The sequence below is a fragment of the Crotalus tigris genome, unplaced genomic scaffold (assembly GCF_016545835.1).
Source record: "Crotalus tigris isolate CLP2741 ecotype Arizona unplaced genomic scaffold, ASM1654583v1 scf7180000018585.330925593:3314079, whole genome shotgun sequence".
NCBI classification, from domain to species: Eukaryota; Metazoa; Chordata; class Lepidosauria; order Squamata; family Viperidae; genus Crotalus; species Crotalus tigris.
The window spans coordinates 439,863-454,767 of NW_024097088.1; the positions used below are offsets into that span (position 1 = coordinate 439,863).

General features: G+C 44.0%; 1 protein-coding gene across 3 annotated transcripts in view; it reads right to left on the bottom strand.

The window, feature by feature from the left end:
• MAMLD1 (mastermind like domain containing 1) overlaps nt 1-14,905 on the bottom strand; it is an 82,226-nt gene that overhangs the window by 23,700 nt on the left and 43,621 nt on the right. For all 3 annotated transcript variants that reach the window (XM_039354697.1, XM_039354696.1, XM_039354695.1), the window contains exon 2: nt 5,257-6,867. In XM_039354697.1, the coding sequence (XP_039210631.1) occupies nt 5,257-6,810 (1,554 nt within the window). In that variant the 5' untranslated portion in view covers nt 6,811-6,867. The remainder of the gene's footprint in view (nt 1-5,256; nt 6,868-14,905) is intronic.

Here is a 14,905-nt window from a genome sequence, read left to right on the forward strand (position 1 = left end):
CCCAAGAAAGCAATGGACTCCCGTTACTCTTTCTACCTTCTCCAGATTTAAATTTCAATTTGCACCTTTTTCTGCGGGCGGGCGGGGACCTCACATGGCGGAGGATAACAAGGGATTAAAAGGCAACGTCCTCTTGATTCATCAAGAGTACTAATTTCTCTTGTCAAGTGCCTGATTCATCATGGGAGATGAATTCCTTGCTAGTAGTCATCAGAGAATCCAACCTGTAGTGGAAATTACTAAACCACATTCCTGTCTGGAGTGACTTCACTGATCCAGAATGTACACCGGTGAGCCTCATCGTGTTATTCTAACACATGGAATAGGCCCAACCTAGAGAACTTGTAGGAGGAGAAGTAATCAAGGAGAGAAGCAACCTAGAACTAAGGAGAAATTCTCTGACAAAGTGAGAACAATTGATCAGCTTGCCTCCAGAAGTTGTGGGTGCTCCATTACTAGAGGTTCTAAGAAGAATTTGGACAACCATTCATCTGGAATGATATAGGATCTCCTACTTGAGCAGGGGGCTGGACTAGAAGACCTCCAAGGTGCCTTCCAACTCTGCTAATTTTTCTGCAAACTCACTTTCACAGTCTCTGGTTCAACTTGCAAGGGATTTTAGGCTTTGGTGAAGGATGTTTCTCCTGATTTTTCTGTTCATCATATCCCACTTTTATGTCATTCTTTTCCCCTGTTGAATTTTTGATCCACTGAAGTGGCCCAGTAAATGGGAACTGAAAGCATCCTCAGGATTGTTATTGGGTTTTTGTTTTTTGGGTCAGAATGCGATTTACCCTCTGGAATGAAGGATGTCTCTCCACCCAAGCATTTCCAAATCACCTATGCTACTTCAGATCAGTCCCTTTTCATGCCAGCAGCCACATCAAAGACCCTAACATCCTCAAGACCTTGCAAGAGATCATTTTAGTTGGAGCAAGCTATCCTGCATCTTCTCAAAAATGCTGGGGTGACATTTTGGCATCAAAGAAGATCAGAGGGATCTGCAAAGCATGGTCAAGAAGATCAAGATGAACGCTACAAAACTAGGATTGGAGCTCTTTCTGTTATTGTTTTCAAGGTATGTTGCATACACCAGGCCAAGCTTCAATTGTAGCATTGAGGCCCTCATCCCGATATTTCTGAGTTATGGACATCCCTGAAGATCAAGAAATCCAGTCCAGCATCCGTATAAGAAACCTGCAAATTTTTCCTGGTGTTTAATATCCATAGCCTATAATTTGGGGTCTAGGACAATTCACCGCAGCCAACTCGCTACGGCCAACTCACAGCGGGAAAAGAGCTATGCTAATATCAAAGAAATGACGGGATAGAATCATTAGAGAAAGGATGCAGGAGGAGGGACAGAATGAAATGGGAAGGGCAAAAAATTAGAATTTATTTTAAAACATTAAATTGAATTGCTAAATTGTCCCATGCGTTACAGAATTTTCACCATTGCTTTCGAACCTCCAGAGTTACTCATATTGTAAAAAAGTATTCATTTTATTTCTATTCTGCCTTTGTGTCCAAAGAGCATAGCATCTAAGCCTCAATGCATTTCGTAAGGTATCACGTCGATCAAAATGTCTTCGGTCGGTTTCAAAGACTTGTGAAACGACAGCAGTTAAATAAACCCAGCCATGAAGACATCGATACATCATTTAAAGAAACCCCTTGCTAGTTAACTGAATGAATTCATAGGCATTTTCAGGGTAATTAAGGGCCAGATAAAGCCCCTTTCAACCCAAGCTTGACTCTTAATCATTTTGTGGACACAACCCTACAGGGTTTCTTGCCAATGATAAGAAAAACGGTTGAGCTTTCCTGCTCATCGCTCAACCAGATCACAACCAGAGTCAACTTTGCTTAACTTTATGAAAACTAAGCAAAATCAGATAGTTTTGATGCTCTTTATGACGTTCCCTTAAGAGGCCTCTCCTTTTTCTTAAAAATTAGTAAAACCTTGTATCAACATATGAATGATGATGATGATGATGTTGCAAGGGACCTTGGAGGTCATCTAGTCCAACTCCCTGTTCAGCAGGAAACCCTACACCAGGGGTCCTCAATCTTGGCAACTTTAAGACATGTGGACTTCAACTCCAGCAAAGCTGGCTGAGGAATTCTGGGAGCTGAAGTCCACAAGTCTTAAAGTGGCCAAGGTTGAAGACTCTTGCCCTACTCCATTTCAAACAAATGGCTGTCCATTCTCTTCCTGTTGGAGCATTCACCACTTCTGGAGGCAGGTTGTTCATGAATAATTAGTTGATTCCCCCCAGCCAAGCAATTAATCAACAGATCCTTCCAATCTTCCCTCCCAAGAAGAACCATAGGAAGAAAAATTTGTTAAGATCACCAGAATGGCAATAATCTACTTATCTCTCTACAGTTTGCTTTCGGAATGCCCCTGTACTTAGTTGAAAATAAACAGAAGCAAAAGGTGATCTCCCATGTGGCAAAGAGGTCCACAAGACGGTTCACCCCTTACCATCGCTGGCAGCCCTTTCGGGCAGGGGCTGTAACAGAGTCGGCACAACCGTACCGACCGGTCGCTCCCAAACAGGAGTGCTCACTTGACAGGACAGGTTATAGAGACAAGTCCAGGTACCAGCCAGAACCCAAACATTCCTTTCGTGGCCGAGGTGGTCGGTCCTTCCGCCGAGGCAAATGACTGTTGGTGATAAATGTCATTAAAGCTCTTTAAAAGAATTGCCCTGATCCTTTACTGGCTTGTTATTTAGAGATGGCTTAAGCAACGATATAAAATCCAGAGCAGGCCTGTCATTTTTGACATAATGAACGTTATAAGTCTTCCCTAATAAATAAATAATAAAAAAAACCAACCAGCCAGGCATTAATAAGTTTACTGAACTGATTTGAAAAATGCGAATAGCCTCAGTCCTCTTGTATTTATCATCACAATAGACTTAGACTTTTATTGCTCTAAGAAAACATTCCTGCGCTCTTCGCACCGGCATAAATAGAGGAAATTGTGAAAAGGAAATAAATGGAATTTTTACCCCCCAGCGGAAGGCACCATAAATCCTCCAGCCTTGAGCACCTGTGAACTTGCCCTTTTTCTACAGCAGGGGGTGTCCACCCTTGGCAATTTTAATTCCTGTGGACTTCAACTCCCAGAATTCTTCAGCCGGCCAAATGCATCCAGGTCCAGTTGTTAAATAACTGGTCGTAATGGTCTACGGTCTCCTGCTTGAGCAGGGGGCTGGAGTAGAAGACCTCCAAGATCCCTTCCAGCTCTATTCTGATTGATTGATTGATTGCAATGCAGACATCTGCCTGACACCCAACACTCTAGTCTTTCTCACAGACTGTTTCCCTGCAGTGGGCTTTCCATGCTAATCATTTGCTTGCCAGCCTGGTCCCCGGAGTGAACTTGCCTCCAGCAAGCCTTTGCTTTATTATTGAGCATGTAACCAGATTCCCTACAGAAAAGAAGATCACCGCATCGGGCAGAAACAGCTCAGCAGCTGTTCCTTCCTACTTCAGTTGGCTTCTGCAACTGCAGCTCGCCGGGCAGCGGTTGCCCACCCTGTTGAGGGTCTAACAGCCAGGTTTTAATCTCCGGATGCACAATGATCCCTGTAGGTTGGCACCCTACACCCTTTATGGAAACCCAGGCTGAATATTTTCCTAGGACCTCCCTCCCTCCACCCACCCACCCACCCATCCATCCATCCATCCATCCATCCATCCATCCCAAGCTTGTCAAGCTAAGGTACTATGTAGTTTTGGGATAGTCGGAGTAATTTGTAACCAAGAGGATGTGCTTGTTGACTTTAGACTTTTGTCTTCCGACTCTTAACAGGTGATATTGGCCAGGTGCCTTCTCTCTCTTCCAAAGCAAAACTTATAACCATAAAAAGAATTTGTATTTTATTTGGACAAAGCTGGAAAAGACAGTTTGCTCAAAGCCTTTCAAAAAAAAAAAAGTGCTAACCACTTTCCCCAAACAAAGATGAGACAGTAACTTAGTCTTTCTTCTAGGTAAATACAACCTACGCCAGTTTACTGAGTAAGCCCAGGCAAATGGAGAGATAATCATGTTTTTCTCCTACTCAAAGAGTTTTCACCGAGACACAGACAGACAGTCCAAACAACAGACTGTACCAATTTCAGAATTAAGATCCAAAATGGCCACAGAGAAGTTCAACCAAGGCTTTAAAGCTAACAACCAAGCCACAATCTGCTTTAGTAAGCTCTTCAATCTATTGTAACCTGATCCTCAGAATAGAGGCAAGTCGCTACTCTTCTGCCAAAAGTTGCATTGCTGCACACACATATTTTTGTTGTCATGGTGCCCCTTTCTGGAGCAGCTTTTCCCCCTGAGATTCATATGGTCCTGGCTGTGATCTCTGTTAAATGAGCCTTTAAAATAGACCTTGTTAGGAGCTGGCAATCTTCTCCTACGCTGATCTGGTTCTTAAATTTTCATTTCTTACTCCTAGTTTCTTACTCCTTCTGATGATTTTATGATTTTTCCAGTATTTTACATCTGTATTTTAAGCTGCTCGGAATAGGGTCAGACTGGGGCGGCCGATGAATCTCATTTATTCACAAATAAATAAAATACAGACACACAAGTAGTCCTCGGACTTACAATCATTCCTTTAGTGACCGCTGGAAGTTACAACGGCACTGAAAAAAAAGTGAGTTATGACCGTTGCAGCATGCCCAGGGGGTCATGTGATCAAAATTCAGACACTTGGCAACTGGCTCATATTTATAACGGTCGCAGTGTCCCGGGGCGTCGCGTGATCCCCTTTTGTGACCGTCGGACGAGCAAAGTCAACGGAGAAGCTGGATTCGTTTAACAACCGTGTGACTGAACCAGTGCAGTGTTTCCTTGACCAACTGCGACAAGAAAGTTCATCAAACGGGGGCGAACCTCACTTAACGACTGCCTTGCTTAGCAGTGGGGAATTCCGGGCTCAGTAACTGTGGTTGTAAGTTGAGGGCTTCCTGGATTTAAATCAGGAACGCTCAACTTTTTCCTGCCAAAGGCCACCGCTAACCTGGGAAGATCATGAGTAGGGGTGGGGGCGAGGAGGACTCTAAAAGGGAGGCAGGCAAAATTGCCAGCTGGAAAAGGAGGGTCAAAAAAGTCAAACTTTCAACGCACACCTGCAAGGTTTGGCTACGTAAACCTTCTTCACCAAAGCGATCGGCAAAGAGGAGTAACGGGGAAGGACTCTGGGAGGTGGACAAAGGACATAAGCCACCCCTGTACAGACTTACCTGTCGCACTTGTGAGGAGAGCGGGGACGGCTGGACGTGCCGTTGTTGCATCCGTGAGGGCTGCATCAACTGCCGCAGCTGCTGCTGAAGGAACTGGTTGTTGTTGACTTGTTGGGACTGCGGAGAAGTTGCAGCTTGTTGCTGAAGATAATGCATGAGCGACTGCTGCCCCGAGTTGGACGCCATCGGCGACATCTTCTGGGCAGGGGGGGTCTCTGAGTTGAAATGGGAGAGGGGCTTGGTATTGCTGAAGGAAAACTGGTCCTGGGCCACGGGACCTTCGCTCCCCAACCCCGGTTGAATGCTGTTGGAAGACTGCGTCATGATGACGTTCATGTTCTTGGACTGGGCGGAGGGCATGGCTTTGTAGAGGGAACCCTGCAGGTTGGGGGGGTTGCTGGTGGGGGTGGGGGCGGGGATCAAGGTACTTTGAGGGCTAAAAGGTGGTTGGTGCAAAGCTGGGCTAGAAAGCTTCTCTGGCCTGTAGGGCGAAGGTCCAGCATTCGGAGGCCCCAAAGGGTTCGGGGAACTTTTAATGCTGTTGGCTGAAATGTTGGGCAGGATGGAGTTTGGAGGGCTGAAAGATTGCTGGTTGAGGACCGGACTGGAGAGTCTCTCTGGCCCGAAAGGAGGAGACAGACCTCCGGGTGGATTGCTGTTAGACGTGATGCTTGACAGCAGAGGATTCTGTGGACTCTGAATATTGCTTCCCGGAAGGCCGTTAGGAGTCATGCTGGAGATCATGACATTTTGAGGACTGAAGGGCTGGTGGTGCGGAGAAGACCCTTGCCGGTAAGGAGGGGAAAGACCTTGAGAAGATAGGGTGGGCCAGTTTGGCGTCGGGGGCTTGGACGTTGGGGCTTGCTTGCTGGCTAAGTGCTTCAATTGCTGGGCGTGCCAATTGGTCCCAGACATATGCATGGCTTGAGTCTGGCCCTTGCTGGCTGTAGTTGAAGAAATGGGCGAAGCAACAGCCTTGTTTTGAGACGGAACGGAGTAGCTGGCTCCAGAAGACGACGTCATCTGCGGGGACCCACCGCTTGGGTTGCATCCAGGAGAAAAATCTTTGTTGGGGAGATGGTTCTCCAAGGGGGCGGCCTGCGGAGAAGACTTGGAAGAGCTGTTCATGGCTGTGGGAGGGTGGGCCAGGTTGCCCATGGGCTCTTCAGGTTTGCTCCCTAAGATCTTTTCAAGGTCCAGCTCGTTGGGGGAAGGGTCCGGCATCTTGGTCAACTCTTCCAACAAATCTTGCAGTTCCTGGTCCACAGCATGCATGTTGCTCCCTTTGTCGCCATAATGGCTCCCGAGGGGCCCCTTCTGCCCAACTTCAGCGTTAGGTGGGACGGAAAACGGAGACCCAATCCCGCTCCCGTTCATGTGGTTATTTTCCAGGAGCATTCCGTGTCCGGGCATGGTGGAGCTCCCGTGATTGGCCGAGAATGGAGAGCTTTGCATATCGGGGCATGAAACAGAATTGGTCCCAGGACCCATGGAAAGAGTGACATCCTCAAGACAAAGTCGTTTACTCTCACTGGGGAAGAGGATGTCGGGCATGGCGCCGGAGGCTGGCGAAGCGTCATCTTCTACTTTCCTCTTCACGGATCCCTGTAACTGCAAGATAAAGGGGTTTTATTAAACAGGCAGGAAACGCTGAACTTCGTAGCACAACCTTTGCTTAATGGTGAGAGCTGGTGTAGTCTAGTAGTTAAGACACCAGGTTAGAAGCCAGGACACCGTGAGTTCTAGTCCTGGGACATGAAAGCCAGCTGGGTGACTTTAGGCTAGGTGTCCGCAACCTTGGCAACTTTAAGACTTGTGGACTTCAACTCCCAGAATTCCTCAGCCAGCAAAGCTGGGAGTTGAAGTCCACAAGTCTTAAAGTTGCCAAGGTTGAGGACCCCTGCTTTAGGCCAAGCACCAGGAGACTTGAGAGTTCTAGTCTCATCTCAGGCATGAACACCAGTTGGGTAACTTTGGCCAATCACAGGAGACAGGGATCTCTAGTCCTGTCTTAGTCACAAAAGCGGCCTGAGTGCCTTTGGGTCAATCACCAGGAGAGAGTGAGTTATAGTTCCCCCTTAGACATGAAAGCTGTCTGGGTGACTTTGGGCCAGTCCCTCCCTCTCTCAACTCAAAGGGCTGTTGTGGAGCAAATAGGAGGAAGAGAAGGAGTATCGTGTGCATTTGCTGCCTAGAGTTATTTCTAAAATAATACAGGTGGAATATAAACAAGCAAACAAACAAACTTGCAAAGGCCAATCAGCGGAAACAGCAACCGTTGGGGATGGATAATTTAAAGGTAAGCGGTTTGGTTAAACTTTGGTGAACCCGATTTTAATCTCTTCTCAAACGCTCCCCAAGCAACTAGCCTTGACTTCAACCCCCGTGCACACAAACCAAAGCTCGGCTTCACCCATTTGCCAAGTCCCTGTGTGGCTGTGTGTGCTTTGCTTTTTAGCCGGTTACATCACAAACCATGGTTTAGCTATACTGTGGAAACTAAGTCCCAAACCTGTGAGAGCATTTCCTCACATCTGCTGCGGGTTCAATCTCGCCTCTTTCCTCTATTCCAGATTTACTATCCCCATTGTTAGAGAGACCTCAATCTCTTGAGGAGAAATTGTTATCATTTCCTGTTTTATGAATATATTTTTAAGGAAAGAACTCTTCCAACAGAGAAGAAGGCTCTCGGCTCTTAGAGGACATACCATCCTCTTTTTCTGCACAAAGTTAATTTCTCATCCAAACAACTGAACGCTTGTACAGAAACCTGGCCCAAAGCTGGCATAGCATAGCTAACGAAGAGTATTAAGTTCATAGGGAGACAGATCAACAATCTGACATTCCTTACAGGCAGAGCGTTTGAAATAATCCGCATACTTTCTAATCCAAGCACAACAATGCTAGCCGGAGTGATCTAAACAGACTCTACCTAGCTATAGATACTTTGGAAGGGCCCCCAAACAAAACAGTTTCAAAAAAGGAGAGAAACTAGATGCACAACAGCATGAAGGAGTGTCTCTTTTGAAGAGGTTTTCACACACACGAACTCCATATTTAGCGTCTATAGCGACGTGACCCTCAGTTACACAGGGGTTTGGGGATCCAGGAATTGTAATGCAATCAGACGTTACACTTCCTGCTGTGTCCAAAGATGACTTTCAAATAAATAAAAAGAAGAACAGGTCTCCGGGGGTTACTTGAGAAAGCCTGCCAGTTCACACACACCCCAAATTTAATTATTGTTGGGTCCTCCCGTTCAAAAGCCTATGAGCTGCAGGGCCAATGGGATTAGATCAGATTAGACCATAAAGCTTAGCATGTAGATTTAGTTTTTGGAAATGATCTAAGTGATTCAGGAGGAGGAGGAGGAGGAGGAGGAGGAGGAGGAGGAGGAGGAGGAGAAGGAGAAGGAGAAGGAGAAGGAGAAGAAGAAGAAGAAGAAGAAGAAGAAGAAGAAGAAGAAGAAGAAGAAGAAGAAGAAGAAGAAGAAGAAGAAGGAAGAAGAAGAAGAAGAAGAAGAAGAAGAAGAAGAAGAAGAAGAAGAATAAGAAGAAGAAGAAGAAGAAGAAGAAGAAGAAGAAGAAGAAGAAGAAGAAGACGAAGAAGAAGAAGAAGAAGAAGAAGAAGAAGAAGAAGAAGAAGAAGAAGAAGAAGAAGAAGAAGAAGAAGATTCAAAAACCTATGAGCTACAGGGCCAATGGGATTAGATCAGATTAGACCATAAAGCTTAGCATCTAGATTTAGTTTTTGGAAATGATCTAAGTGATTCCGGAGGAGGAGGAGGAGGAGGAGGAGGAGGAGGAGGAGGAGGAGGAGGAGGAGGAGGAGGAGGAGGAGGAGAAGAAGAAGAAGAAGAAGAAGAAGAAGAAGAAGAAGAAGAAGAAGAAGAAGAAGAAGAAGAAGAAGAAGGCACTAAAGAGATAATTGTGAAGACTCCTCTATTCGTATAATTTATGTAGCACTTTAAAACATTTAAAGGACTTTCCTTATGATATTTAGCTTCAGATAAACTCAGCTGTTAAAAAAAAAAGTTTGATGTACACCAATTATGGGAAACATAAAGGACTCCCTTACAGTAGTGCAAGACATAATTAACCTTGCTTTACAAACCTCCCAAGTTCATTTATCCTACCTTCCTTCAGTTTTTAGGTAGCTTGGAAAATGTGATGCCCCAAATGAAATCAGTTTGCTTATAAGCTTTGCATTCTGCCAGTCACCAAGAGCCTTGCTTTAACTTGCCAAAGTGTGCCGGGAGCTTTCTGAATCCACAGCCAAGGGGAAAAAGGTGATGTCTGGGCAGAAAGAAGTCACTTATAAGCAGTCCTCATAAGGTATAATTTGGATTTGGGTTGCAAGCACTGGAGGAGAAACCTTAGACGTGGGACCTCTGCAGTAGCAGCTGCCAAAAACAATCAGCCTTTGGCCTTTATTTGGCGATGTAAGTCATATGGAACATGGCAGCTTTCAGAGTGGAGAACAGCTTTCAGAACAGTTAATGATAGATGCCTTCTCAAAGTTATGACTGTAGACCTTGTCACTTCCTCCAGTCTAATTCATATCCTGCCTTGCATAACTTCTGCACAAAAAAAGGGCAAAAAGAGACCAGCTCAGCAGCCAGTTACAGCTACACGAGTCTCCAAGTATGTTACACCCAGGAGGAATGAGAAATCTTTCTTCAATTTCAACATGCTTCCATCAGGAGATTCTCCTCCTTCTAAGTCGAGGTTGCGGTATCCAACCATGGAAACTTTTAAGACTCGTGGACTTCAACTCCCAGGGATGTCCAACCTTGGCAACTTTAAGACTGAGGTCTATGGAGATTCTCAATAATCCAGGTCATGATTGTCCCTAAGTTGCTTTTCAAAAGACTGGAATTCTTTCAGAAGAACTGAAGAAGCTTCTCGGATGAGAAGTGAAACGTTTTCAAGGAAAAAACTAAGGGAGTCCAGTTGCCTTTTGAAAAGCATCTTCGGGTTTAAGACTTACGGACGTCAACTCCCAGGGGGTGTCCAACTTTGGCAGCTTGTGAACTTCATGGCTGGCTGGAGAATTCTGGGAGTTGAAGTCCACGGCTCTTAAAAGTTGTCCACTGGTCTTAAAGTCGTCAAGGTCGGACACCCCTGGTCTAAATGAAAATTCCACCCAACCTGAATGTGTTCCTCAAGCTGATCTGATTTAGTAGAAAGGCGAAGATAAACGTGGTGGGACATCTCATAATTTACAGTTAAGGGGAAGAGGGGAAACGTTTTGCAAAACAAATCCTACCGCGGGGTCCTGTTGGGAGTTGCTTTTAATTTTAAATTTCTGTCTAAATCATAAGCCAGCTTTCTCACATTCTCAGCTTGCATTTTTTATAAACTATTTGCCGTTTTTAGCTTCTAAAAGAGCAAAATCTTACCATTTCCCACCTTTCGATTAAGAAGCAAACAACCCCGTTTCTCTTTCAGTCTCATTTGCTAAGGCAGGGGTCCTCAATCTTGGCAACTTTAAGACTTGTGGATTTCAACTCCCAGAGCAAAGCTGGCTGAGGAATACTGGGAGTTGAAGTCCACAAGTCTTAAAGTTAGCAAGGTTGAGGACCCCTGTGCTACCTGGTCCTAAGCCCTTTCCTGAATGTTTCTTTTGCCAATAAAAAGAGTTTTCTGTTTTTTTCTGTATCTCGGTTTCAAGTACTTTAAATTTTGTTTCAAATCTCACCGCTGGTGTTTTTAAACTTATTTTATTGGTGGCGAATGTTGCTTTCCTCTCCCATGCTTACATATCTCACAAATCAAGATGATACCCACAAAGGGTGTGACCCATCTTCCATCCATTTTTTTTTTGCTTTAAATCTATTTTTTTTCATATTATAAAACACTGTCATCCCCTTTACGGCTCTTTATCAAGTTCTTATTTTGCGTTAACTGCATAACTTAAGCAAGCCGACGTTTGTTAATATCTCAGAAACCACATTGAAGTAATTTTCTTTCTCATCTTTAAAGGTTTAATTGATCTTAATCATCACAATGTTAACAGTTTCCAGTTTCTCTTGTATAAATACTACTTCATTCTGTTATTATCTATATTCTATAATGTATTATTTGCGCTTTAAAATGCAATTAAATAATTAACTTAGAGGAAGACAAGAAAATGAAGCCTAGGGTTTGTTTGTTTTTTTTAAATTCCACCCTTTTTTTAAGCATCACACATAAAAAAAGGAGGGGTGGACTTTTTAATTGTACTGGTGTGACTGCCATCTTGACTTTTTCGACCTGTAGCCACCTTTCCTCACCAATCCCTCCCTCTGTCTAGCTTCCTCTTTTTAATCTGTATCCCTTTCTTAAGATTTAATAAAGAGCGCTCAAGAGAGATTCTCAGATTTTACTATTGTCAGACTTCAGCAAAATTTATTGTAAGGAATTTCTCCTGCAGAAACTGGAGGAAAAAACACACTTTCTCTTTTTTCTGTCCTGCCTAGGAAAAACAATTAAAAAAAAAATCTGCAGAGAATATTTTGGGCTCAGCGATATTATTCACCTACCCAACTGCACCCTAACTCTTATCCCGCCAGCAGGTGTAAATACCTTGGCGATTCAACAGAGGAGAACAAAGCCAGCAAATTTGCATCTGTGACGAAGGCGTTTGTAAAGATCAAGACAATGGCAGTTGCCTCGGCATGCCAAACCTCTGCAAAGGATGTGTCTTAATTAGTAATCCAAGGACTTAACAGCAGCCACACTGGGCATATTGTTTTGTTGTAACTTTCACATTTCATTTACTGACAAGTGTTATTAGCTTGACAGCTGAAGAAAGAAAGGCTCTACCGTCCCTCCCTTTCCTTTCCCCCTCCTCAATTCTTTCTTCTTCTCTAGCTGCAAAGCTCATTCCCCCCCCCCATATTTCTGGCTCAAAATCAAGATCAATCTCCCATTTATGTCCCTCCCCCCATCTCTGGTGCCTCACTTTACCCCTCTCTCTGATGCTTGGAGGTCTCGTTTTCTGCTACCTTCTCTTAAAGTGCATTAATTTCAAGATTCTCTGCTTCCTTTAACCCAATTTCCTAGACCACATTAATTCCTTGTGATGATCCAAGCATACTGAGAAGCAGACATACTCCATCGGGATTGCTTTGAAGGGACAGGGCTGGCATATGGCATTTTATACCAAGGCAGGCTCTTTCCCACCGGTTGCGATTCCCCCATCTTGCAATCTGAACATCTTGAGATGAACAGGGTACACAGAAGACTTCTAGAAGAACCCATTTTCAGATATGATGAATATGGTTTCTCCTCATATAACCAACTATTCTAGCATCAACAGAAGAGAATATTTGTAAGCTCAAGGTTGAACTGTGGAGTCCTTGGTGCTCTCTGAGCTTGGATGTTCTGGCATAACAAAATAACAGAGTTGGAAGGGACCTTGGAGGTCTTCTAGTCCAACCCGCTGCTCCAGCAGGAGAACCTGTACCATTTCAGACAAATGGCTGTTCAACGTCTTCTTAAAAACCTCCAGTCTTGGAGCACCTACAGCTTCTAAAGGTAAGGCATTCCACTGATTAATTGTTCTCACCGTCAGGAAATTCCTCCTTAGTTCTAGGTTGCTTCTCTCCTTGATTAGTTTCCATCTGTTGCTTCTTGTCCTACCTTCAGGTGCTTTGGAGAATAGATCAATCCCCCTCTTCTTTGGGGCAGCCCCTTAAACATTGGAACACTGCTATCATGTCACCCCTGGTCCTTCTTTTCATTAACCTAGACGTACTCAATTCCATCTCTGAAGGGTTCAAAGTTCAGAACAAACTGGGCTCACTAGCTTATCATCCAGAAAGTTCACACAAAGTTCACAGAGCAGCAGCTCATACTGCTATTTTCCAACTCCGTTGGGATTGTGTAACTTGTCTTGAAAAGCCGGCCGAGTTAGAGGGAGCCAGGCTATTGTTGCTAAGGTCTACATCAGCTCAGTTCGTGAGTGGAATGAACCATTGCTGGACGACATTAGGATCTAGAAAGAAAGATCGTCATGGATGTAGGTCAAACCATTCTCTGCTTTATCTGATGTTGCTGTGATGTTCTACCTGCAGCCTTAAACATTTCGCTACAACACTTTACTCCTTTCAGGCATCAAATTCAATGTAGGCTGTTTTCACCTAGGACACTAAGCCTTGATCTATTTAACCCTATTTTGCTGAAATAACCACCGTTGGCCAGGTTCACACAACATGCTCAGCCAAAACAAAATAGATGCCATGATATATTTTGGCTCAGCCCAGTCTTTGGAAACCAGTTCCAAACCACTGCATTAAATGAACAAAGTGACCGCTGATTGATTTAAGTTAAATGCTGCATTTTAAGCTGAATCTTGCAAAATAACAACAACAACAACAACAACAACAACAACAACAACGATATTCTGAATTCAGAAGTCCTGGAATCAAGAACCGAACCCAACTTGTGGTCTTTAACACAAGGATTCTTGGGCACTGTATTGCAGAGAGCAAAACATTCTTGGATCTTGGCCCAAAAAAGACACACTTGTGCCCATAGTGGTAAAAAAAAAATAGCTCTAACCTTGATCGCTCTTGGAAAGTCAAACACTGGGGGATTATTTGGTAGACTCCCAGTGGTTAATTATTGTGAAATTCTAGCTCCTATCAAACCAGCAAGATGCTTTCAGTTGGCTTAGACAGAGATTTACTGTATGTTGTACAGCAAATACCTTTGTGTCCCAGAAAAACCTATAACAACAGAATAATAAGAACAGAATAGCAATAGCACTTACCTACTGCTTCACAGCCCACTCTAAGTGGTTTACAGAGTCAGCATATTACCCAACAATCTGGGTCCTCATTTTATCGACCTCGGAAGGATGGAAAGCGGAGACAACTTCGAATAACACATTTGGAAGGGACCTTGGAGGTCATCTAGTCCAGCCCCCTGCTCAGGCAGGAAACCCTATACTATTTCAGACAAATGGCTGTCTTAAAAGCCTCCAGTGATGGAGCATCCATAACTTCTGGAGTCAAGTTGTTCCACTGAATAACTAATCTCACTTTCAGGAAGTTTCTCCTTAGTTCTAGGTTGCTTCTCTCCTTGATTAGTTTCCATCCGTTGCTTCTTCTCCTGCCTTCTGGCACCTTGGAGAATAGCTTGACTCCCTCTTCTTTGTGGCAGCCCCTTACATATTGGAACAACGCTATCGTTGCATCCTACTTGGATACATTGTCAACAAAAACCCCACAGGTGCTTAAAAGTGACAAAAATATAACAGAAAGATTTTAAAAAATTACAATTTTAATTTTTTAACACCATCTTTTAAAGTCAGATTCAAAAAGCCAACCCTATTCCTGCACCTTACTTCCAAAATGTGTGACATTCGCAGTAAAGCTCAAGGTCACTGTCTTTTTTTAAAACACACACACACACACAAAGAGAGACAAAGGACCCCACAGGTCTCTTCCTCCTGTTTCCTCACTCCCTTCTAGCACTGATAATGTTACCTAGTTGGATAATGAAACGTCTGCAAGAAAACAACCAAGCTCAGAGAGCACCAAGGACCCCTCATTGGACACATGATAAAGAGCCCCTCTTTCAGGGAGAGGGGCGGTTCAGAAATATGAATATAAATAAGTAAATCATGAGACTTTCAGCATTAGAGCAATGTTTATCTTTTC